The sequence below is a fragment of the Chenopodium album genome, chromosome 10, assembly GCF_948465745.1.
Source record: "Chenopodium album chromosome 10, dcCheAlbu1.1, whole genome shotgun sequence".
Taxonomy (NCBI): Eukaryota; Viridiplantae; Streptophyta; class Magnoliopsida; order Caryophyllales; family Amaranthaceae; genus Chenopodium; species Chenopodium album.
In genome coordinates this window covers 40604501-40628078 of record NC_137843.1, presented here as the reverse complement: position 1 = coordinate 40628078, position 23578 = coordinate 40604501, and the positions used below count along the sequence as shown (strand labels likewise).

General features: G+C 38.5%; 1 protein-coding gene across 1 annotated transcript; it reads right to left on the bottom strand.

The window, feature by feature from the left end:
- Positions 1 to 401: 401 nt before the first annotated feature.
- Positions 402 to 23544, bottom strand: LOC145563937 (uncharacterized). Its single transcript, XM_081624321.1, has 9 exons — positions 22554 to 23544; positions 18111 to 18166; positions 17940 to 18022; positions 17755 to 17833; positions 7954 to 8064; positions 3766 to 3875; positions 2314 to 2397; positions 861 to 898; positions 402 to 710 (listed from the first exon to the last, which is right to left on the bottom strand). The coding sequence occupies exons 1-9, from the start codon at positions 23506 to 23508 to the stop codon at positions 640 to 642; spliced, it is 1587 nt and encodes a 528-aa protein (XP_081480447.1). The 5' UTR covers positions 23509 to 23544; the 3' UTR covers positions 402 to 639.
- Between the last annotated feature and the right edge of the window lie 34 nt (positions 23545 to 23578).

Below are 23578 nucleotides of genomic sequence, written 5' to 3'. Positions count from 1 at the left end.
ATGTATAATAGATTAATAGTACTAAATTAATTCTATTTTTTGTGGTAAACGTAGATTAAGGGTGTCTATTCAGTATTCATCTCGGATTTGGGCCTTATCCCATCAATCCGAAATAACTTTCAGTTTTGACATATGCAGTATTGAATATAATCCTGATACCAACCTGATTCGATCAAATCAAATCCAATGTCCAAATAAATATGTTATAATCGGTAGAAATTTGGCCTACAACCTCAATAATATATGACAATAAGCCAATGACACCAATCTTGCCCTTGTTTCGCACCACAAAGCTGTTACTTAATGTAATGGTATAGGTAGGAAAGATTTTACATTACTAATTTCACAGTTAACAGAGCATCAAACAAGCATTGAAAAATAAATTAATGCAAGATACAGGCTTTCAAAAGTGCCTGAGGGCAGGACATCTGATATACTAATGTTTGTTTCAATGAACTCGAGCTAATATTTCTGTACAAATCTAATATCCCAAATTAACAATGTTTAATATGACTCGGATTTACTATCCGTTGTACTTCTACAAAAAAAAAATAGCATTACTTCCCAAAGTATAATTTATAAAAGAAAAACAAAAAAACCGCTCTAAACCTTTGTCAGAAGCAACATGGATTTGTGCAACTAGAGGTACCTTTTTGTAATTTGATCCTCTAGTTCTTGGAATTCATAGGCATCATCAGCAGTGTATTCCCCTGAATCAATGAAGAAGTACAATTTCAGATTCAAAACACAGTGCAAAGTGCTACTTCCAGAACGAAAGTATATAATTAAGTTGCATTATTCGTTAATATGTCCCATGTCCAAACTAATAATATATAAGGAAAAAAATTGAGAGACTTTACCAATTGAGTCTCTCCGCAGGGCAGTTAAATGAGCACAGCTGCAACACCAAAAAAAAAATGTGTGAAAAATTAAACGACAAATGTCATGAAAGAAAATCAGATGTGCGGAAACAGCCATTGGGAGGCAAAGGAGAAATAAGAGAAGGCTGCAGTTTTTTTTTTTTTTTTTTTTTGAAAGCAGAGAAGGCTGCAGTTAACAGGCACATAAACGAAGATACTATGACTTTGTCGTTGAGAGTCTTGATACTAGTAAATCAACCATAATATTGCTATTTGTCTCTGATACGTAGTAATTAAGGAGTAATTAAAGTATCCAAGTTTTTTATCTCTAGTTTTATCAATTTAATACTCAATCAATCAATCAATCAAAGCCTTAATCCCATAACAGTGGTCGGCTACATAAACCAAATTTAATTATTCCGTGTGGTCATCCAAAAAAATCTTCCTCCTCCATCCCATACGATCCAATACCTCATCCTCATGCAAGTCCATATATTTCATATCCTTCCTAACTCCTTCCAACCTAGTCAATTTAATCCTCAATCTATTTCTAACATTTATTAAGTGTTTTCGCTCTTAATTATCTGGCCAAGAAAACCCCCTTTTTCCAGATCTTTTAATCTCTAGCTGCAACTGATCCTAAACTGTCTCTCTACAGCTCTTCTAGCTCCCCCGGCACCTAAATATTACAGATTATTGTAGGAGGTAATAATTAACTCATTGTTACAAAATAAAATATAGCAGTGTGCATGTGCACACACACTCTCTACCTTCAATAGACCTAACCTCGCCACACACACACACACACACAGTGATTTAATGGCTCATTCCTTTAGAGTGGTTACACTTTTTACATTCGTTCATTCCTTTTGTTGGTTACACTTTCTATATTCATTCATTTCCTTTTGTTGATTACACTTTTTTTTCTCTGTATTGGAAAAAGTTTCCTTAACACAAAGCCACTTAAAACAATGTGTCTCTATCTCCTACTTTTTCTTACACAATCATGTACCCCACTTCTTATACTCTCAGAAAAAGTTTCCTTAACACAAAGCCACTTAAAACAATGTGTCTCTATCTCCTACTTTTTCTTACACGATCATGTACCCCACTTCTTATACTCTCTCCTACTCTCCTTGGTCTACAGCTACAGTTAGTGTTGCACCAAAAGAGAAGAAAAAAAAAAAAAAAAAACCAGAGGAAGTGCTAGGATGTTGATCTGTTTACAAATTAAGATGAAAAATAATGTCAAATTAAAAAGAATTGCACAATAATTAAAATTCCATTACAGTATAAACATACATTACCTGTCTTTTTGCAATCAAGGGGTAAATAAATATATAAAAGAGTGTAGACTAGGAAGAAGATATGTTAAAGCATCATGATAAAAAGCAAAGTACCAAGCCATTCTAATAGAAGGGAGCTTTACAAGATTACAACAAAAATAAATTACCTTCCAAGAGCCTTCCCCAAGTCTGCGCAGAGGGATCGAATGTATGTGCCTTTTGAACAGGTAACTCGAAATATCAAATTCTGCCTGCAAACATATTGATAATTTAAATATGTGGATAGACTCCTTGCTAGCATCTTTTAGCCAACCCTAGAATTGGTCAGATTAATACTACCCCTGTTTTCAAAAGTTCGGAACACTTTGACTTTTGTTATCATTTACAACTCCACTTACCAATCACCATTCGGATTTATATGTAAGGACTAAGGAAATTATACATACATGTAGGGTCTTGTTAGATACTTAGATTTGTCTCGGAACTCTGGCTATTTATTATTTTACAAATACATAATTAGAGATATTATTGGTCAAACTTTTACAATGGCAGTTGTGAATATGTAATGTGTAAAGAACTTTTAGAAATAAAGGTGGTAACTGGTAATAGATTGTCAAAGTTATGTAGATCCCAAAACAAATCACATGCATAATATCTTGCTCTAACTACATTTTTTTTCACCTAAATTAGTGGTATTGATCATGCTATGAATCTTATGATTGGCATGTGTCCTAGTAATATTTTACAAATTATTCAAACTATAGGATTGTCATTTATGGTAAACAGAAGTGAATTGGAGATGGGCCCTCAATTTAGGACAAAAATTTAAGGCAAGATTAGTGATGGCAACCTAAAGCAATAGCAAGAGATTCATACGGACCACACTTAAGGTCACTCTTGCCCTTGTGCAAACATACAGAAAAGAACACCAGTATGCCAAAGATTGATAGAGTTGTGCGAGTCAAGTTAAAGCTCCTCCAACCATTTCTCTTCGTAAATTTTGCTTCCTCAATAATTTTATTAATCTAACTTCTATTTACATTTGACTTAACTCGGGAGGAATTTTTGAAGTATACTTCCTCAAATAATTTTATTTAAGGACCTTGTGGCTAAAATTGTAGTTTCATGGTTGAGCTCATCTCTAGGGTTTTCAACTTTGCTTAAACTTTTGAAAATTTCTTTAGCCAACATTTTGATATATTAAATGGTTTAAATGGGTAAAAGACAAACATATACAGATCATTTAGTTGTTGTATTACTTAACATGCCCAAGACATTCATTGCGTACTAAATATACTTCACCAATATTGATAACGTACTAAATATAATTCACCCACCAAATTCTATTTCCAATACCATAAAAACTCATGCAAGTATTGAAACCCCCGCTCATATACAGCCAAATACTAAATGAAACTAAGCATATTAAGGTGCAACAAGTAAAATTCTTAAACATTAGATGACATACATGTAATCAGATGGGCAAAAATAAGACACATGGAAAAATGGAGGTGCTGAGATACATATGCAAAACAATAGCCATAAAGTGCACCTCCAGCATGCAAAGAGATAGGCAAGTATCAGAATTCTTGCCTTCCTATAGCTAAGTTCTAACTGACCTGTCTTCTAGGCTGCGCTCAATGTCAAACTGAAATATTGAAATTCGTCGAGGCGAAAGTTCAATGCTTTCTCCTCTCCTGGCTTTCTCATACATTTTTTCACCACCAACCTATATATTGGAATACATCAAACAATATCAGCATTAAAAATTCACCAGCAACAATTATAATACAATGTTCCTAAACAATGTTGTAAAATTTTAAAGGAGGCATACATTTGCATTTCATAATTCATATACAACAAACCACAAACATTTCAAGAAATAAACTCAATCAAAACTCAATTTATAGGACAGGCAAAATGTTAGATTGCTCTATAGGATCCAGTGAAAATTATACTTAATGTGAGAAGGTGAGAAAGATCTAGATACAATAAGTATATACTTGCAAGTACATTGACTATAAACAGTAGGTACAATGATTGTAGACCATAAATACAATTAATATACTTATATACGCAATAATTACGTGTATTGACAAGCAATTCATTAGAATGATTGCACTAACAGCAACCTCTGCACAGTATATCAAGAGTTCTTAGCACATAGTATGGTTAGACCATAGATTAAGTAGATAAGTTAAGGGGTCGTTTGGTAGGGGGCTTAAGGAAAGAGCAAGGGAATGAACACTTTTGATTCCCCTGATGTTTGTGGGATCATTCTTTCCATTCCCTTTACCTTCTTGTTTCCCCCACTTTCCCTTAACATGATTCTCTCAACCCCACCCCACCCCTCCCCCCAACCCACCAAGTGGTTCATCCAAGGGATTGATTCGTTTACAGTCACCTACCTTCATCACTACTCAACCACCAATATTACCCAATCATCCATGCCGACCACCTGCACCCAACCCAAACCATCCTACCACCAACAGACCCACTCCTCACCTCAACAAATGCATGAAAAAACTCTCCCTCCACCCGAAATTCTCCAGCCACCCATTAAAAACCTTGCACTCACCAAAAACCTTCATCTTGTCCACAGAAACCCTCCTTGCAACTGGAAAACCATCCCCCCAACCACGCAGAACCCTCCGGCCTCCGCCAACCCCGATCACCCCGTCTTAACCATTCCCCACCCGCAAAACACCCACACGAAACGCAAAACCTGAGAAAGAAAGAATGAAAGAGAAATGAAAAGGGGAAGGGCTAATGATGGTAGTCTTCTTGTTGGTCATCACCACCTCGCTAGAGAGGGCGGGATGATGTTGGTCGTTGTTATTGTTGGCCTAAAAAGAGTAAGATGATTGTGGTTGAATATCTTAGTTGTGATGAATATTGTGCAGTGGTGGATTGGTGATGGTTGTTTCCATTCCTTGTCACCTCATATCTGTACAAACATCTAAGAAGTAAGATTTTTTCTTTCCTTTCTCCTTGTATCTCCCTTAACATGATTCTCTCAACCCCACCCCACCCCTCCCCCCAACCCACCAAGTGGTTCATCCAAGGGATTGATTCGTTTACAGTCACCTACCTTCATCACTACTCAACCACCAATATTACCCAATCATCCATGCCGACCACCTGCACCCAACCCAAACCATCCTACCACCAACAGACCCACTCCTCACCTCAACAAATGCATGAAAAAACTCTCCCTCCACCCGAAATTCTCCAGCCACCCATTAAAAACCTTGCACTCACCAAAAACCTTCATCTTGTCCACAGAAACCCTCCTTGCAACTGGAAAACCATCCCCCCAACCACGCAGAACCCTCCGGCCTCCGCCAACCCCGATCACCCCATCTTAACCATTCCCCACCCGCAAAACACCCACACGAAACGCAAAACCTGAGAAAGAAAGAATGAAAGAGAAATGAAAAGGGGAAGGGCTAATGATGGTAGTCTTCTTGTTGGTCATCGCCACCTCGCTAGAGAGGGCGGGATGATGTTGGTCGTTGTTATTGTTGGCCTAAAAAGAGTAAGATGATTGTGGTTGAATATCTTAGTTGTGATGAATATTGTGCAATGGTGGATTGGTGATGGTTGTTTCCATTCCTTGTCACCTCATATCTGTACAAACATCTAAGAAGTAAGATTTTTTCTTTCCTTTCTCCTTGTATCTCCCCCCCCCCCCCACCCCCCCTAACACACACACACATACAATACAAACTAGAGGTAAAGGTTGAAGCTTTGATTAATATTAACAAATGGCTTACAAAACTAGTAGCTTGAGGTTACCTCTTACCAGTCTCTAAAATAGTGAGTTTAGGTCACAAGTCTCCTTAAATTATATTATAAATCTGCCTATCTTCTTTCTATTTCCCCCACCCGTTTATATTACAAAGTCTCATCCCTAGGTTGATTCTAGTCTTCACTGATTTGTCTCACATGCACAGGTGATGACTGATTTGGCTGCTCCTGCTGCTCTTGGTTGCCATTGGTTTTGTCTTCTTCTGGTATAAGTGAGGATCACGGGTGGCCTATCTTGATCCATCACAATTTTAAAAAGATACAGAAAAGAATGAAGCCTAAACACTTCTAACTGGAGTAGACCAATTCAACTTATGTAGGACACAAAATGGGGCAATTTGATAAACAATTATCTCCAAGTCTAACCATTTTTACAATGCTCATTGACTCCTAGCTCATCTGACCCAACCACATGTTTTGCAAATTCACATTCCCGACACATACAACAATCTTTCCCTATGGTAAGCCCCGTGACAGACTATCTGCACCTTTCTACCAAATTCCAGGCAATTTCCACCAGGAGAGCTTTAGATTACCTACTAAGCACTGCTACTATTATCTGCTACTGCTTGTAATTGCATCACATTACAGCCATTTATCAACGGCATAGTGTTAATTGGTTAATCCTCAATGTGTTACAGCTCAAATTATATTTTGTCAAGTTTTGGCGGGAAAATCGGTTACTAGAGTTAGCCGGTTTTGTCCTTTTCCTGGTCGTTAGAAAATAAGATTCTTTTTGCTTTTCTGTTTTTAGATTGATTAGCTGGCTATATAACTCAATGAATGTATTAATTTCATTAAGCAATTAATACACTGAAGCTAATCTTCTCTCTTTCTCTCTCTATTCTGTTACTTCTTCTCCTTCCTCTCTATCTTTCTATTTTCTGAAAATTTCTGCTGATTTCTGAGCTAAGAAATCAGATAAGGTTTCCGACCTTGTCACAATGTCACTGAATATCCAGTTATAGAGACCTGACACCCAGTCAAAGTTTCCAGAAATAAAGCAGAGATGGTGAGGGAATAAAAACGATCAAGCATTGGGGGTAGTACTCTTGCCTGCAGTCAGGATGCACAGCAAGATTTACAAATACAATCTTTACATGTAATTTATCCCTAAGACTAACAGCTCTAGTCCCTAGAGGCCTAGAATAAGACAGACACGAAACATTAGACTGATGACCAGACCAATTGACCAAAAACTAAAAAGAATCACTCTTTGCTATCAGTTTATTCCATATGCATGAACATACACAGTATTTTCATTTCTTCTTTTGTTATCACTCTCCCAAAACCCAACCCTCCTGTTGCCTTCAGACAACACACCAAATTCCATTTCACAAGGTAATCTTATCACACCTCCCTATCCCCCAACTAAAAGTATTCCCTCATCAGCTTATAGAAGTCGGCGTAATAGCTGACACCAACACTGTTGGTCTAGTTCAGTGGTTTTTACAGCCTCACCGGAACCACTAGAGAGAAAAGTTGCGTGAAAGAAAACTTGTCTGCTTGCCGTAGATATGTCCAAGAGACCTTTTCTTGTTGGGGGGGGGGGGGGGGGATGAAATTTCAAAGTTATGATGGGGGACGGCAATAGAGTTGTCTTGCCGTACTTTAGATATCCTCAAAGAACAATGACGTCATATCCATCAAAGTAATTTGTGCCCATTTTTGGCAAGATGTTCCAGTTACGTATTTTTGGCGTATCCGGCTTATACCCATCCCCGGTAGGCCAGTACTTTCTATGTTTTCCAACCTCCACCTTCGGAGACCTTCACCTTTTGCAGAAATTTGTAAAAGAGAATGCACAAAGGCTAATACTTTAGGATGCTCTTTTGACGGTTCAACTGAATATTTTAGCTAAATGAAGGGTTCTTAGAAAATAGAAATATAGAACTATGTCAACAATTGTTTTCAATGTTTGTAGCTTCATCATGCACTCTTGATATCTTAGCTGCAATTTCAAGGTAAATTTAAAGATATAGAATAGATAGACTTACTTTGATTGCAGAAAACATAGGAGGAACTTGCCAAATTTCACCGGTAAAGGATGCAACAGCCTTTCTTATGTCATCATCCTTGATATGTTCCCATGGTTCCCGTTGAATTACCTGGGAAAAAAACATGTTACATTCTAATGGGATAGCAGCTACAAATTTAGATGAAAATAAATATCTACAATGCGTATATAAATTTTATTTCCATCATGCAATAGATCGCAATGCACAAATATATAAGATACTATCAACTAAAAAATCAGGTACTTTTCTAATGATACAAATTGCAAATTAAACTAACTAGCTATTTGAACAAAAAGCTTGAGAAGTACACTTTTCTGTCTTATGCAATATGAAGGACTATCACAGTCCTAAGACACAATTGAAGCTACAAACTCATGACTCATATACATTTCATCTATAAAAGCACAAAAAGTACACATGTCATTTTTACTTTTTACTCCCATTTTTCTTGGAAAAAATATGAAAAGGAGTAATGAAGATCATTAATGATTATTCAATTTACATTCTTTCTCCTATTTATCTCTTTTTCCCTAAAGTTATTTTTGTCCTAGCCCTTCCCTCTCTCATTTTTATCATCTTTCTCCATTCCTTCTAGATTACACCTCATGCGTTGCACGGACTATAAGAGTGGTTTGATAAATTATTAATTAGTGATAGCAACAATAAGGACTCAAGCAGTCATCTTACTAGTTTGGAATGATCAAAGTGACATTGCATACATCTAGCATTATCAAGACACATCATTGGGTGCAATTTATATTGAATCACAGTGGTAATGGTAATTTTGAAATTTTCTCTCAATTAGTTGAATTGATTATAGCCTTATACTTCCTTTGTTATCCTTAGTTATACTCATTTCCGTTTTCATTCGTTTTTCTAAGTCTACTCATTCTCCTATATTCCTTTTTATCACAACCTTTTATTCATTTTTTATTTTTATCATACACAACCCTACGTTGAGGCTCACTTATATTTAATAAAACCCAATAAAACCCTACTCTCTATCTCTCTCCTCTCTAAAGCAAAAGTACCCACATGCATGGTCCCTCTTTTCCATTTTCTTGGGTTTGCATAGCTACATGCAACACACTCACAACCACCAAAACGCATACTGACCTACAGCAGGAGGAAAGGACAGAGACAGCAACAACAACAAGCACACCCTCCACCATGAGCAGCAGCAACGGTTAGAAGGATTGGCAGAGTACTTTTTATTTAGCTAGAGGACAAATTGTAGTAATGACTAGTAATCAAGGCAATAGGCCAAATGCTTGTAGTGCAAGTAGTATAAATAGAGTAGCCTTAAGAGAGAGAGAACCATTCAGAAATCATTTTATTAGACCCTTGAGAGTCATGGCCTAAAGCCATGTTTAACGTTTACAAGCTTTCTAGCTAATCCAATACAATCCTTCGACTTACCTTAATCTTTCACGCTTAGTCCGTTGCAATTGGTATCAGAGCAACATGCCTCCGACGCCGCTTTCGGTGACACCGGAGAGAATAGCCGCGCTGGAGGAACGGGTGGAAGAAATTCTCGAAAAAATAGGTGAGGGAGAAAACTCCATCCAGAACACATTGACGAGGAATCAAGACAAGTTTTTTGAGGAGATGAGAGAGATGATGGCGACGCTTCAGGCACAGGTGAACGGAACAGGGGAGAACGAAGTGAACCAACCACTAGGGCAAGGAGACCTTATGAGAAGTTGGCTGCGCGCTACTATGGGCCTTATGAAATCATTCAGAGGGTGGGTAAAGTGGCTTACAAACTACTCTTACCCGAGGCATGTAAATTACACCCCGTATTTCATGTGTCTCAACTCAAGAAAGCAGTGGGTAATGTGATGACTTCTCCCACCATTCCACAGCAAATCACACCTGAGTTGGAGCTCGTTGTGGAGCCCGAGGCTGTTCTGGACAGCAGACCTAAGTTGGGACGAGTGGAGGGGTTGGACGTGTTAATTAAGTGGCAGGGGCTACCTGACTTTGAGGCAACTTGGGAGGATGCCGAGGCTATCACTTCGCAGTTTCCAGCTTTCCACCTTGAGGACAAGGTGGCGCTTTTGAGGGGAGTATTGCAACACACTCACAACCACCAAAACGCATACTGACCTACAGCAGGAGGAAAGGACATAGACAGCAACAACAACAAGCACACCCTCCACCATGAGCAGCAGCAGCAACGGTTAGAAGGATTGGCAGAGTACTTTTTATTTAGCTAGAGGACAAATTAGCAGCAGCAGCAACGGTTAGAAGGATTGGCAGAGTACTTTTTATTTAGCTAGAGGACAAATTGTAGTAATGACTAGTAATCACGGCAATAGGCCAAATGCTTGTAGTGCAAGTAGTATAAATAGAGTAGCCTTAAGAGAGAGAGAACCATTCAGAAATCATTGTATTAGACCCTTGAGAGTCATGGCCTAAAGCCATGTTTAACGTTTACAAGCTTTCTAGCTAATCCAATACAATCCTTCGACTTACCTTAATCTTTCACGCTTAGTCCGTTGCAATTGGTATCAGAGCAACATGCCTCCGACGCCGCTTTCGGTGACACCGGAGAGAATAGCCGCGCTGGAGGAACGGGTGGAAGAAATTCTCGAAAAAATAGGTGAGGGAGAAAACTCCATCCAGAACACATTGACGAGGAATCAAGACAAGTTTTTTGAGGAGATGAGAGAGATGATGGCGACGCTTCAGGCACAGGTGAACGGAACAGGGGAGAACGAAGTGAACCAACCACTAGGGCAAGGAGACCTTATGAGAAGTTGGCTGCGCGCTACTATGGGCCTTATGAAATCATTCAGAGGGTGGGTAAAGTGGCTTACAAACTACTCTTACCCGAGGCATGTAAATTACACCCCGTATTTCATGTGTCTCAACTCAAGAAAGCAGTGGGTAATGTGATGACTTCTCCCACCATTCCACAGCAAATCACACCTGAGTTGGAGCTCGTTGTGGAGCCCGAGGCTGTTCTGGACAGCAGACCTAAGTTGGGACGAGTGGAGGGGTTGGACGTGTTAATTAAGTGGCAGGGGCTACCTGACTTTGAGGCAACTTGGGAGGATGCCGAGGCTATCACTTCGCAGTTTCCAGCTTTCCACCTTGAGGACAAGGTGGCGCTTTTGAGGGGAGTATTGCAACACACTCACAACCACCAAAACGCATACTGACCTACAGCAGGAGGAAAGGACATAGACAGCAACAACAACAAGCACACCCTCCACCATGAGCAGCAGCAGCAACGGTTAGAAGGATTGGCAGAGTACTTTTTATTTAGCTAGAGGACAAATTAGCAGCAGCAGCAACGGTTTGAAGGATTGGCAGAGTACTTTTTATTTAGCTAGAGGACAAATTGTAGTAATGACTAGTAATCAAGGCAATAGGCCAAATGCTTGTAGTGCAAGTAGTATAAATAGAGTAGCCTTAAGAGAGAGAGAACCATTCAGAAATCATTGTATTAAACCCTTGAGAGTCATGGCCTAAAGCCATGTTTAACGTTTACAAGCTTTCTAGCTAATCCAATACAATCCTTCGACTTACCTTAATCTTTCACGCTTAGTTCGTTGCAATTGGTATCAGAGCAACATGCCTCCGACGCCGCTTTCGGTGACACCGGAGAGAATAGCCGCGCTGGAGGAACGGGTGGAAGAAATTCTCGAAAAAATAGGTGAGGGAGAAAACTCCATCCAGAACACATTGACGAGGAATCAAGACAAGTTTTTTGAGGAGATGAGAGAGATGATGGCGACGCTTCAGGCACAGGTGAACGGAACAGGGGAGAACGAAGTGAACCAACCACTAGGGCAAGGAGACCTTATGAGAAGTTGGCTGCGCGCTACTATGGGCCTTATGAAATCATTCAGAGGGTGGGTAAAGTGGCTTACAAACTACTCTTACCCGAGGCATGTAAATTACACCCCGTATTTCATGTGTCTCAACTCAAGAAAGCAGTGGGTAATGTGATGACTTCTCCCACCATTCCACAGCAAATCACACCTGAGTTGGAGCTCGTTGTGGAGCCCGAGGCTGTTCTGGACAGCAGACCTAAGTTGGGACGAGTGGAGGGGTTGGACGTGTTAATTAAGTGGCAGGGGCTACCTGACTTTGAGGCAACTTGGGAGGATGCCGAGGCTATCACTTCGCAGTTTCCAGCTTTCCACCTTGAGGACAAGCTGGCGCTTTTGAGGGGAGTATTGCAACACACTCACAACCACCAAAACGCATACTGACCTACAGCAGGAGGAAAGGACATAGACAGCAACAACAACAAGCACACCCTCCACCATGAGCAGCAGCAGCAACGGTTAGAAGGATTGGCAGAGTACTTTTTATTTAGCTAGAGGACAAATTAGCAGCAGCAGCAACGGTTAGAAGGATTGGCAGAGTACTTTTTATTTAGCTAGAGGACAAATTGTAGTAATGACTAGTAATCAAGGCAATAGGCCAAATGCTTGTAGTGCAAGTAGTATAAATAGAGTAGCCTTAAGAGAGAGAGAACCATTCAGAAATCATTGTATTAGACCCTTTGAGAGTCATGGCCTAAAGCCATGTTTAACGTTTACAAGCTTTCTAGCTAATCCAATACAATCCTTCGACTTACCTTAATCTTTCACGCTTAGTCCGTTGCAATTGGTATCAGAGCAACATGCCTCCGACGCCGCTTTCGGTGACACCGGAGAGAATAGCCGCGCTGGAGGAACGGGTGGAAGAAATTCTCGAAAAAATAGGTGAGGGAGAAAACTCCATCCAGAACACATTGACGAGGAATCAAGACAAGTTTTTTGAGGAGATGAGAGAGATGATGGCGACGCTTCAGGCACAGGTGAACGAAACAGGGGAGAACGAAGTGAACCAACCACTAGGGCAAGGAGACCTTATGAGAAGTTGGCTGCGCGCTACTATGGGCCTTATGAAATCATTCAGAGGGTGGGTAAAGTGGCTTACAAACTACTCTTACCCGAGGCATGTAAATTACACCCCGTATTTCATGTGTCTCAACTCAAGAAAGCAGTGGGTAATGTGATGACTTCTCCCACCATTCCACAGCAAATCACACCTGAGTTGGAGCTCGTTGTGGAGCCCGAGGCTGTTCTGGACAGCAGACCTAAGTTGGGACGAGTGGAGGGGTTGGACGTGTTAATTAAGTGGCAGGGGCTACCTGACTTTGAGGCAACTTGGGAGGATGCCGAGGCTATCACTTCGCAGTTTCCAGCTTTCCACCTTGAGGACAAGGTGGCGCTTTTGAGGGGAGTATTGCAACACACTCACAACCACCAAAACGCATACTGACCTACAGCAGGAGGAAAGGACATAGACAGCAACAACAACAAGCACACCCTCCACCATGAGCAGCAGCAGCAACGGTTAGAAGGATTGGTAGAGTACTTTTTATTTAGCTAGAGGACAAATTAGCAGCAGCAGCAACGGTTAGAAGGATTGGCAGAGTACTTTTTATTTAGCTAGAGGACAAATTGTAGTAATGACTAGTAATCAAGGCAATAGGCCAAATGCTTGTAGTGCAAGTAGTATAAATAGAGTAGCCTTAAGAGAGAGAGAACCATTCAGAAATCATTGTATTAGACCCTTGAGAGTCATGGCCTAAAGCCATGTTTAACGTTTACAAGCTTTCTGGCTAATCAAATACAATCCTTCGACTTACCTTAATCTTTCACGCTTAGTCCGTTGCACTACACTAACTGAGAACTCAATAAAATGGAGGGAGTATTGACAAGGCTGCAACTATTTGGGCAATCATCAAATCTTGCATAAGATGATTCACACAAGTGAAGGTTGTTGATGTTGTAGTAACAGCACGGAATTTATAAGTATCAGTCCCTCTTTCTATAAAGAATTGCCTCTATACACTACGAGGGAAAAAAGAAAAAAAGAAATGAATTTCTCAAAAATAATGTCTAACAAGCATATCGAGGTGAGTAGTAGTATAGAAAGGTGATGAGCGTCATTTATGGCGCTCAAAATAAGAAGTTTTAGGTCCTTTTTCTATATTTTCTTTTATTATTTTCCTCTAATTTTCTTAGTTTTCGTTGGTATTCCATTTTAATAACTCATTTTGGTTTTCGATTAGTTTTTATGAGTTTATCATACTTTTAGTTCTTAATTCGTAGTTTTAGTTTAGTTTTATTTTATTTCCCCTTAGTTTTATTTGTGTTTTGTTCGTGAATATTCAAAGTTTCAAGTTGCCACACTCTCGTGATTGCGCTTGCGCTCTCATTAATTTTGGTGATGAACAAGCAAAATATGAGCATTTGGGGCTGCCTTGCTCGTGGGGATCACGTGAGGATGACGATCGAGAGCAGACGAGCCCACCACACCTTCTCACGCACAACCTCACCACTCACCACCGAGACAAATCGCCGCAGCTCCCTAATCTACTTGTTTGTGGTAAGAAGGTGTTGCTTCCTAAAGTGAATTTGAAGCCAAGAGTGAGTTTTTGCTACAAACACGCGAGGTTTCATTTTTCTAGCCTTCTACCTATCTTGTGTGAGTGGCATGGATCCTTGACTACTGCATTCTCTTATCTAGAACTTTACTTTAACCTCCTAAGATCGCGACCAAACCATTTGGGAAAGACAAAGACATCTTTTCGGAATGGTTATTTTTACTTTCTAGGTTTAGTTTTATCATTTTTGGTTTTTGGTTTACATTTGCCACCTTGCTAACCTTTAGAGCCTTATCCACTCTTTTCTAGCCATATCTCTAGCTCTATAACCATTTGTTTCATTTTTTTTCCATTTTTGGTTTTTGTAAAGCATATGGTCTATGGTTTGTTGGTGTTTATGGAGGATTATGTATGGATGTTTGGTTCTTTTAGAGAGCAAGTTTATATTATACATAGTTTGTGAATAAAAGCAAATGCAAGTTAAAAAAACCGTCCACAGTTAAAAGAGGCGAGGACAAAGCACTAAAGCATGAATTAAAAAAGAAAAAAAAAAAAAGAGCAAAAGCAAATGCATTGAATAAAAAATGAAAATGAAAAGCATTGAAAAAAAGAAAAATGAAAAGCATAAAAATATTTTGTTGTAATCATTATCTCCCTAATTTAGAGAATTGAGGATAATGCTCCATTTAAGCTTGGTGAAAGCTTGTCTACGCTTTTTGTATATATGTTTGTGATTTTGCTTTGAATAAACTTGGAGGTATTGGTGTTTTTGTTTGGTGATAACTTGATTATGGTGTTGAGAATTAATCGCCCTTTGCTTCACAAATTAGATAACCACCAAATTTCAAATTTTAGCCTACCTTTACTTTCTTTGCCCATACATTACAACCCTTTCTATGACTTTTTGACCTTTGTGGTTGTGTCACAAATCGGTGGAGAGAGATGGGAGTCAAGCCTATGGAGGAAGTTTACAGTCAAGATGTCTAGTAGCCCTAAATCTCTTCTTTTCTAGTTCTTTCCAGGAATCATTGAGATGCTCACTAGAGGTGGATTTGAAACTAGTAAGGAGAACGTTGTAAGATTGTTTAGGATGAAGGTGAATTGTGTCTTATTAGTTCTCTATACTTAGCGTATTTTATGTTTTAATCAACCTTGGATATCTTGGAACGTGCAACCCCTTGGTTATTTAGAAACCTTTATATCTATTTGTGTTTGTCTATTTGCGAAGGTCCATTTCAAAAGCATTTGTGTTTTTTTTATTTTTGATTTCATTTTCCTTTTATGCTTTGCCTCGTTTTACTTTGAGAGTTATGGGTTAAGCTCTTTGGAAACCCTTACAAGACCTCACTAGTCCTCATTGGCGACTTTGTGGTTTTAAGAGCTTGTTGTAACTAAAAACAACCGTGATTCCTACGTTAGTGAGTTAGTGTATATTCCCAACCCTCTTTCTTTCTTCTCTTTAATTGAATAAGCTATCATGTGAGTGTCATTTGCTTTCTTTTTCCTTTTCCTGGCTTTTGGTTTGCTCCAGGAAAAGTTTAGCTTGGGGGAATTTGATGAGTGTCATTTATGGCACTCATTTGGTAGCATTTTAGGACGTTTTCTTTCTCTTTAATAGTTTTTTCTCTTTAAATAATGCTTTAGTTTCATTTGTTTATTCTTTGGTTTCGTCATTTCCTTTATTTTGTGATTTCTTATGATTTAAGGGTATTTTCATCTTTTTTACTTTACTCGCTTTACTTTCTTTTATTGTAGGAGTTGTTCGAGGCTCGGGATTTACTTTGGAAGGTTCTCCAAGTCTTTTCAATGCCTTGGACAAGACCTCATATCATTTGGTTGGCTAGAGTTAAGAAGCAAGCCCCCACTTGGCATTAGCGCTCTCGTGCATCACCCTCATCACATGTCTTGGTCATGAACACACAAAAATGAAGATTTCAAGACTGATCACCTCGTGAGCATCACATGAGAAGCGTTAGTGAGGAGTATGCTTGTGAGCGCAAGCACCAAAGCAAGAAGCCGAGTATGCAAGCTGCTAGGCCATCACTATGGTGCGTGAGCGCAGCAAGGGCCATGAGGGGCACAAACCCATGTGTGCGTGCACGCAGGCCTATGCGTGCGTGCGCACCACATGGTGGCTGAGCCTCATGGCTAGCTTCCTATATATACTTCTTTTCTTTCTATTTTTGGGGATGATGTTTTTACTAGTACAATTTGTAGCTTTCCAAATTAGTAAAGAGAGAAAGTAGAGAGAGAAACACTTGTATTTTCAATTTACTTCAATCAAGCTTGGATTTCCCCTCAATCAATGATAATTAGTGAGATTTCTTTCCTTTAATTCTTCTCCTTTGGTTTGATCTTTAGTTTTTTATGTTTGATAATTGTTTGCTTGGTTTTAATTCTTGATTAGCTGCTTAATCATTTGAATTTCTCTTTGATCTTGATTTTCTCTTTGATTGGTTGAATATGATGATGATCATGATTAGTTTGGTTTTGTTTCTTGAATTCATGATGATTAATGAGTAGATTTCTTAGCAAGGGTGAAGGGAAGCATGTTAGATTGGTAGTTTGATGTTGATTTAGGGATTTTGATCCATAGATTGTTGTAATTAAATTGATTGATGAATTTGTGCATGTGTTTAGCATAAGAGGATTGATCAACCTTGAATTCTAAACTTGATTGCATTGATAATCTTAATGACATGACCAATTGATTTGAGATTATTAATTTTCATCTTGTTTGATTTGTGATTCTACTAATTTGTCATCTATAGAAGAAACCTAGCTTGGCAATTAGTCTAGATAGCCTTTTGAACACTTTGAATGCATTTATCATTAGTCCTTGCAACACTTGTTGGCTCAATGTACCCCAATTTAGCACCTCTATCATGAAAACATGTGGAACCTAATCCCTAGCATCTTTGTTAATGATTTTACTCCTTTTATTTGCTTGCTTTAGTTGATTTGCTTGACTACACATTCATACACACTTTCGAAATAGCTTAACACATAGACTATAGTAATTGACCCTCCATTCCTCGTGGATCGAGTTGGACTTGCCCCTATACTAGGAGTAGGTTTGGTTATAAATTTTGTTGATTTGGGAAGACCAACCTAACAACCGTAGTTTCACCCCATGTCAATAGGTTAGGTAAGTCCAAAACTGGTGAATAAAGCCACAAATCAACAACCCCAATTCTTAGTGGCACTCATTTTGGGGTAGGAAGTAATAGTGATACTAAGCTTAATTTTCTTTTTCCCTTTTTATTTTTCCTTTTGTGGTTTTAGTTGAATAAAGAAAAACTATAACTAATTAACTGAAATAGTGTAACTAAAAGAATTGTATTTCAAGAAACACAGTCGATACCAAGGAGCATCAGACAGACCGGTGAATCTGCATCCCAAGTGGAAGTTGCCTCCCCTAGACGGAAAACTCCACTGTAGCCCTTAATCATACCCTGATACCTGCAGCAGTAGTATTAAATTCAGGAATCTGATGCCTAGGATAGGATGTAAATCAGATGACCAAAAAAGGATTGTAGAAACGTCATTGTTATGCTTGAAAACTAACTTGTCAGCCAATTTAGTAGCTTTCCCAACACAAACAATCAACAGGCCAGTAGCCATAGGGTCTAGTGTTCCGGCATGTCCTACCTGTATCACAATAATTATTTGAGGATAATACATTGCAAAGGAAAGAAGCAATCGAAGTAGCATAAAATATAGAAAACAAGCAGCATACCTTTTTGACTTTAGTCAGACGACGCAGCTTGCCACAGACTGTGAATGAGGTCCAACCTGTACAGTACAGGAGTCAATTTAGTTTACAGATTCATAGCCCATATGATCATCAATTTTGTTGGTTAATCAGCAATCCAGCATTTATTTGGCCACATCACCACATTTTACAGATTAAACTTACCACAGGCATGATATTGGGCCATGACAGCCACAAAATCCACAATGCCAGAATAATTTGTTCTGCGGCAAACCCATGCATTTCAAACCCAGCCTGAGCTATATAACTAATTATAATCTCAAGGTCATGATTTTGTAAGCAAATACATAGGCTAATTTTAACTACCACTATTTCAAAAGGTTCTCAATTTCTCACAGATCGTGTAACAACTTTTTGTGGCATCGTATCACAAAATCCATAGACAACAGTGTGAATGACTAGAATTTGTTTTTCAGTAAGAAGTAATGCATAGTGCAGTAGTTATAGTACTTCAGTAAAAGCCTCATAAATAAGCATATCCCAGCAGAATACTATTGCCATAGAAGCATGGTTAATATAAAAAAAAAAAAACCTTACTGACCCATAATTAAAAAGAATCATTGAATATTTCATAATGACTAAACAACTTCGCACTACTAAGGGTCAGTTGGTAAGAGCTATCCTCCCGATTCCAGGGATCATGAGATCGATTTCATATTCTGGCAATTTCTTGGGGGCTTTCATCCAGTGTACAAAAGCGTTGAGGGTACAGTGCTTTTTGCTCTAGGCAAGGCATATTCAAAGAGGCGCACCAATAGCGCATGAGGCGCACACTTCAGTACATTTTTTTTAGTTGTTTATATTGTACGCATCACTTCAAGGAGGCAAACCGAAGCGTGCCCAAGGCACACCTAGGCAGCACGCCTTGAGCTATTTTATACATTGATTTCATCCACAAACGCAAAGTTTATGACTAGCTGATATTGCTCATCATCATTTAGCTATTGCATTAATATTCTTGTTGCTAGTCATACATATAAAACAAACCTTGCTTTTTGTTTGAAGATTAAATCTAAACTTTGCTTCATTCAAGAATGATCTCAATCAGAAAATTTACCCTAATAGGAAAACGACCTTCGCTCTTCTAGGAACTAGGCATTCTCGTGGTGCGCAAGAAAAAAGCTTGACTCATCCTTTGTCGTGTTTAGAAAGAGATGATGAAGATGATGAGGATGATGATGACGACGATGAGTTTTCCCCCTACCTTTCAATCAATACAAATTTGATAGAGCTGGGTAAGGCAATAATAATAGTTATCTTGTAAATGAAAGAAGCAGGTTATTGGATACTTAGCAAAAGATGGTTATTCTCTAACTTTCTTGATAGTGACACTTGAATGACCCCTGAAAGGACCTTGCATCAATCAACAAGATTTAAGTTGGAAAATTGAATTAAGCTCAACCACTCCACAAGTATCTTATAATATTATAATTCATAGAAACACAACTGCCAATCATTTTCGACCTTTTCAATATCCAGCATCAACCAAACATATGGCTGTCCTACATAAGAACAAGAAGAACAATAACGTACTTTTATGTAATTGTCTTTCCCCTTGAAATGTTGAGACTCTTGGGAGTTCCTTCCATCTCCTCTCAGATCTCTTATATTGCTATCCTTACCTTCTAAACTCATGAGAGCCTTCCACATCCATCCCCTAGCCAGCTCATCAACCCACTCGTGCCTTGCAAACAGTTCAACCACTCATTCATTCGACAACAGACAAGTTCGGGACAGGGCAGCCCATGCCCTTTCCCATTTATTGATTTTTTGCCTGCTTTCCTTGCTTATTGTGTTCATCAATAGGACGTTAAAACAGCTATGGCTGTAAACAAAAATGTCCCTATTCTAAAGATTTTATACAATTCCCTTCATAGCTCACATTAAATACAAAAACTTCTTGTCTCTTAAAATGGAGTAGATGTGCAATTTTTAACACATGGAATTTCTCCCCTCTTCAGTCCTCAAAGTTGACATTAGATTTTTCCACTGCCACCAAAATATGCATCAATGGTCTCCCCACATGGTTCAGAAAGCAGGTTTATATTCATTGGGGCACTTTATTTCCATCTATTTTCAAAGCTAGTTAGTTCAACAAGTGAGTTGTTACAAATCCTAACTAAATTACTTCTATGACAAACAGTCCTTTTGTTCAGTAGACCAAAACCCTCAATGGAAGGACTTTCACTTCATCCTGAATTGACGATTCGCTTACCAGGAATGAACCACTTAAAGAAAGCAAGTATTCAATGCCTATTAGCTTAGCCACAGATTTCATGAATGAGCTCCACTCTACTAAGAGTGTATCTCTTCTCTTGAATTTTAATTATCTGAACTAATAAACCCTCAACTCACCTTACATGAACTTATCAACTGATTGCCTGTGAAGTTTCATTTTGAGCTTATCTGATGAGTTTATTATAGTTTTGAATTGAACTCCTGGTAATATTTGAACAAAATGGAAAACTAGATTTTAAAAAAATAAAATTGAAAGAAAACTCTTTGATTCTTTCAAAAGTTGAAAAGAGCTTTATTTGACACCTGGATGATTTAAAGATCCTAAAATACAACCCCTACAGCAAGAAGCTTTAGAAAAGCACTTTCTTTTGTTAAAAAGCCAAATACATGTGTGGTGCAATCAAAGAGACTAAGCTTATTATAGAAAGCTACATTAGGATTCAAGAAGCCCAATAATTTGTGAACCATTATTGATTGGGCTCTAAGCAATGCAAGTGTAACAGGCTAACAGCTGCTCACTGCATAATCTTTCACGTGGCCTGTCCAATCTGCCTTCTGTGCTCAAATGCAATCCATGCAGCGGTTGCATATTTTAGCTATTTCTACTAATGCAAACAAATTATTCTCACATAATTTTTACTTTCATAACATTCCAAGTAAACAGAATTTAACAAACATTGTTGTCAAAATTTGGATTTGAGTTGTATAATTGTATATACTTCGTATATACATATTCAATGACATAAAATGGTGTAAGTTAAAATGAAAACAAAACAACTTTTGTCTTCCAGTAGCTCAAAAGGTGCAAGATGTTCTAGGCTACATGGATCGGTTAATCATGTTGCATCAGGTTTTTAACCCATTTCCATCTATTTCAAGATCAAACAGGGGCGGACCCACGAAGGAACAAGGGGGGACCATTGTCCCCCCACTTTCGGAAAAAAAAAAACAGAGGAAAAAAAATTTTAGGAAAAAAAAAATAAAACTAGGAAAATAGTTATATAAAATTGAGTGTAAGAATTATCAAGAAGTTTGCCTTAGCTAAGTTGGTAGTGGGCTAGAAACAATATGTAAGGGGCCCAATTTCAGGTTTACCTAGATCAAGGTTCGAATCCCCCTTGTAACATAATTTTTTTTTTTTTTTTTTTTTGGGGTGTTAAAGGGGTTTTCACTTCCATCATGTTTCATCCTGATCCTGATTGCCTTCTTGTAAGTGCTAACAATTTTGACTTTGTGAATTAATTACTTGAGTTTGGTATTTGGGGTGATTTTTTTTTTTTTTTTTTTTTTTGCTATCTAGGATATTTGTTGTGTGCATTGGTCCATTTTGTAGAGTGTGCTGATATATATGTTCATTGTTTTATTATTTATTGGGTTTGTTTTTTTATTTGTTAATTTATTTATTTTTTTTACCCAATAATATGCTGACACGTGGATATGATAGGCCCCACTAACGAATTTATGGACAGAATCCGTTAGTTGGCAGTGATGGTGGTAAAAGTCAATTTTCATTTTTTTATGTGGTGATAAAATAAAACTTTTTTTTATGGAGGTGGTAAAAGCAATTAAGTTATTTTTTAGAGGTGGTAAAAATAAAAAAAATTCCTTTATTTTAACCAAACCACTCGACTACTCCCTTATTCCTATTTCCCAACCACGAGGCACAAACCACCACCCACGCGGCCACGAGTCACGGACTGCAACGAGCATCTTCGACAAATGTTTGCTAAGAAATTAACATCACAAGATAATATGGCATTCGAATCCCCCTTGTAACATCATTCCTTTTTTTTTTGGGTATTTTATTTCAACCATACCACTCGACTACTCCCTTATTCCTATTTTCCAACCAAACCCAAATTACTTGTATTGTGTACCCATTTTTTTAAAAATAGGTTGATGTTAGTTGAATTATCGAAATTGTCCCCCCATTGTCAAATTTCTAGGTCCGCCACTGAGATCAAATCGTCAACGTACTATGATCAACTAGCCAAGCGAATCAACATGAAAGCAGCATACACAAGACACAGATAATCAATCATAATTTCCATTTTAGTATGCAGAGAAATTGATACTATAAACACTAAACCAATTCTGAGTTAATATACATTAGCAAGACTATTAAACAAAATTTATAACTCGAAACGATAAATAAGAACAAACTCTCACCTTTAGGCTTGTTCACTAAAACAACAGTTCCAGCAGGACTATCCCATTTATGAGGTAATCCAGAAGTTCTAGAAGCCAAAAAAGGCTGATCAACACCACAAACTTCATCGTTCTTATTAGGGACTTCCTTCAAACACTTAAAAAACTCCTCTACCTTCTTCTCAGATACATCCTTAACCCCACCCTCATTAACCTTCCCACCATCACTTCCTTCCTCAAAGAAAACCAACCCTTTATCCTCCTCACCCTTCCCCACACTATCCACCCTCTTCTTCTTCACCCGCCCTTTCGAATCACTCGAATTCGATTGCCCGGCTTCTAAAAAAGCCTTATCTAAACACTGATCAGGAAAATACTTCTTCTCCAATTGATACACCATCTTATAATGCTTATCCTTTTCCCAAGGAAAAGCCAAAGCATCATAGAAATACAACTCTTCTTCTCTCTTATGCAATGTTCTTGGCTCAACAACTTCAGGCCTCAATTCGACGAATTCGCCCTGTTCCCTAATCTTCCTCCTCTCATCATCAGAATCATCACCAAACATTCTTTTTTCCCTTTTCTTGTAAAATTTCCTCTTAGCCTTATCCAACCCCTCCAAACTATTGACACTATTAGCCTTACTGAATCTTACATTATCATTCTGGGTAAGTTTCATGTCAACCCAATCCTCGAAACTGGAAGATGGGTCGGGCTCTGGCGAATCAGAATCGGATGAATTTGCGGGTTTTGAGTGAGGAGGAGAAGGGAGTTTCGTGGGGGAAACTCGGGGAGAAGGGTGGGAGATAATCATGTCGTATTGAAGAGGGAAAGGGGTTGAAGGAGAAGAGAAGGGTCGAATTTGAGGGAGGAAACATTTTGTGGGTTGAAAATATGGGATGGGAAGACGCTTTGAAGAGTGGAGGAGGAGGAGAGAGAAAGGGGAAAATTGAAGTGACTTACAGACGGCCGCCATTGTTGTTCAGTTAATCGTTATGCTGAGCATTGTGCTAAAGATAACTAAGCAGATAATTAGGCCCCGTCCT

What these genes read in the sequence shown, in the direction of transcription:
- LOC145563937 (XM_081624321.1), bottom strand. Translation starts at nt 23,508, where the DNA reads ATGGCGGCCGTCTGTAAGTCACTTCAATTTTCCCCTTTCTCTCTCCTC. An exon ending in TTTAGTGAACAAGCCTAAAG is followed by an intron (nt 18,167 to 22,553) that starts GTGAGAGTTTGT and finishes TGTACTGTACAG; the next exon opens with GTTGGACCTCATTCACAGTC. An exon ending in CCTGCGGAGAGACTCAATTG is followed by an intron (nt 711 to 860) that starts GTAAAGTCTCTC and finishes TCATTGATTCAG; the next exon opens with GGGAATACACTGCTGATGAT.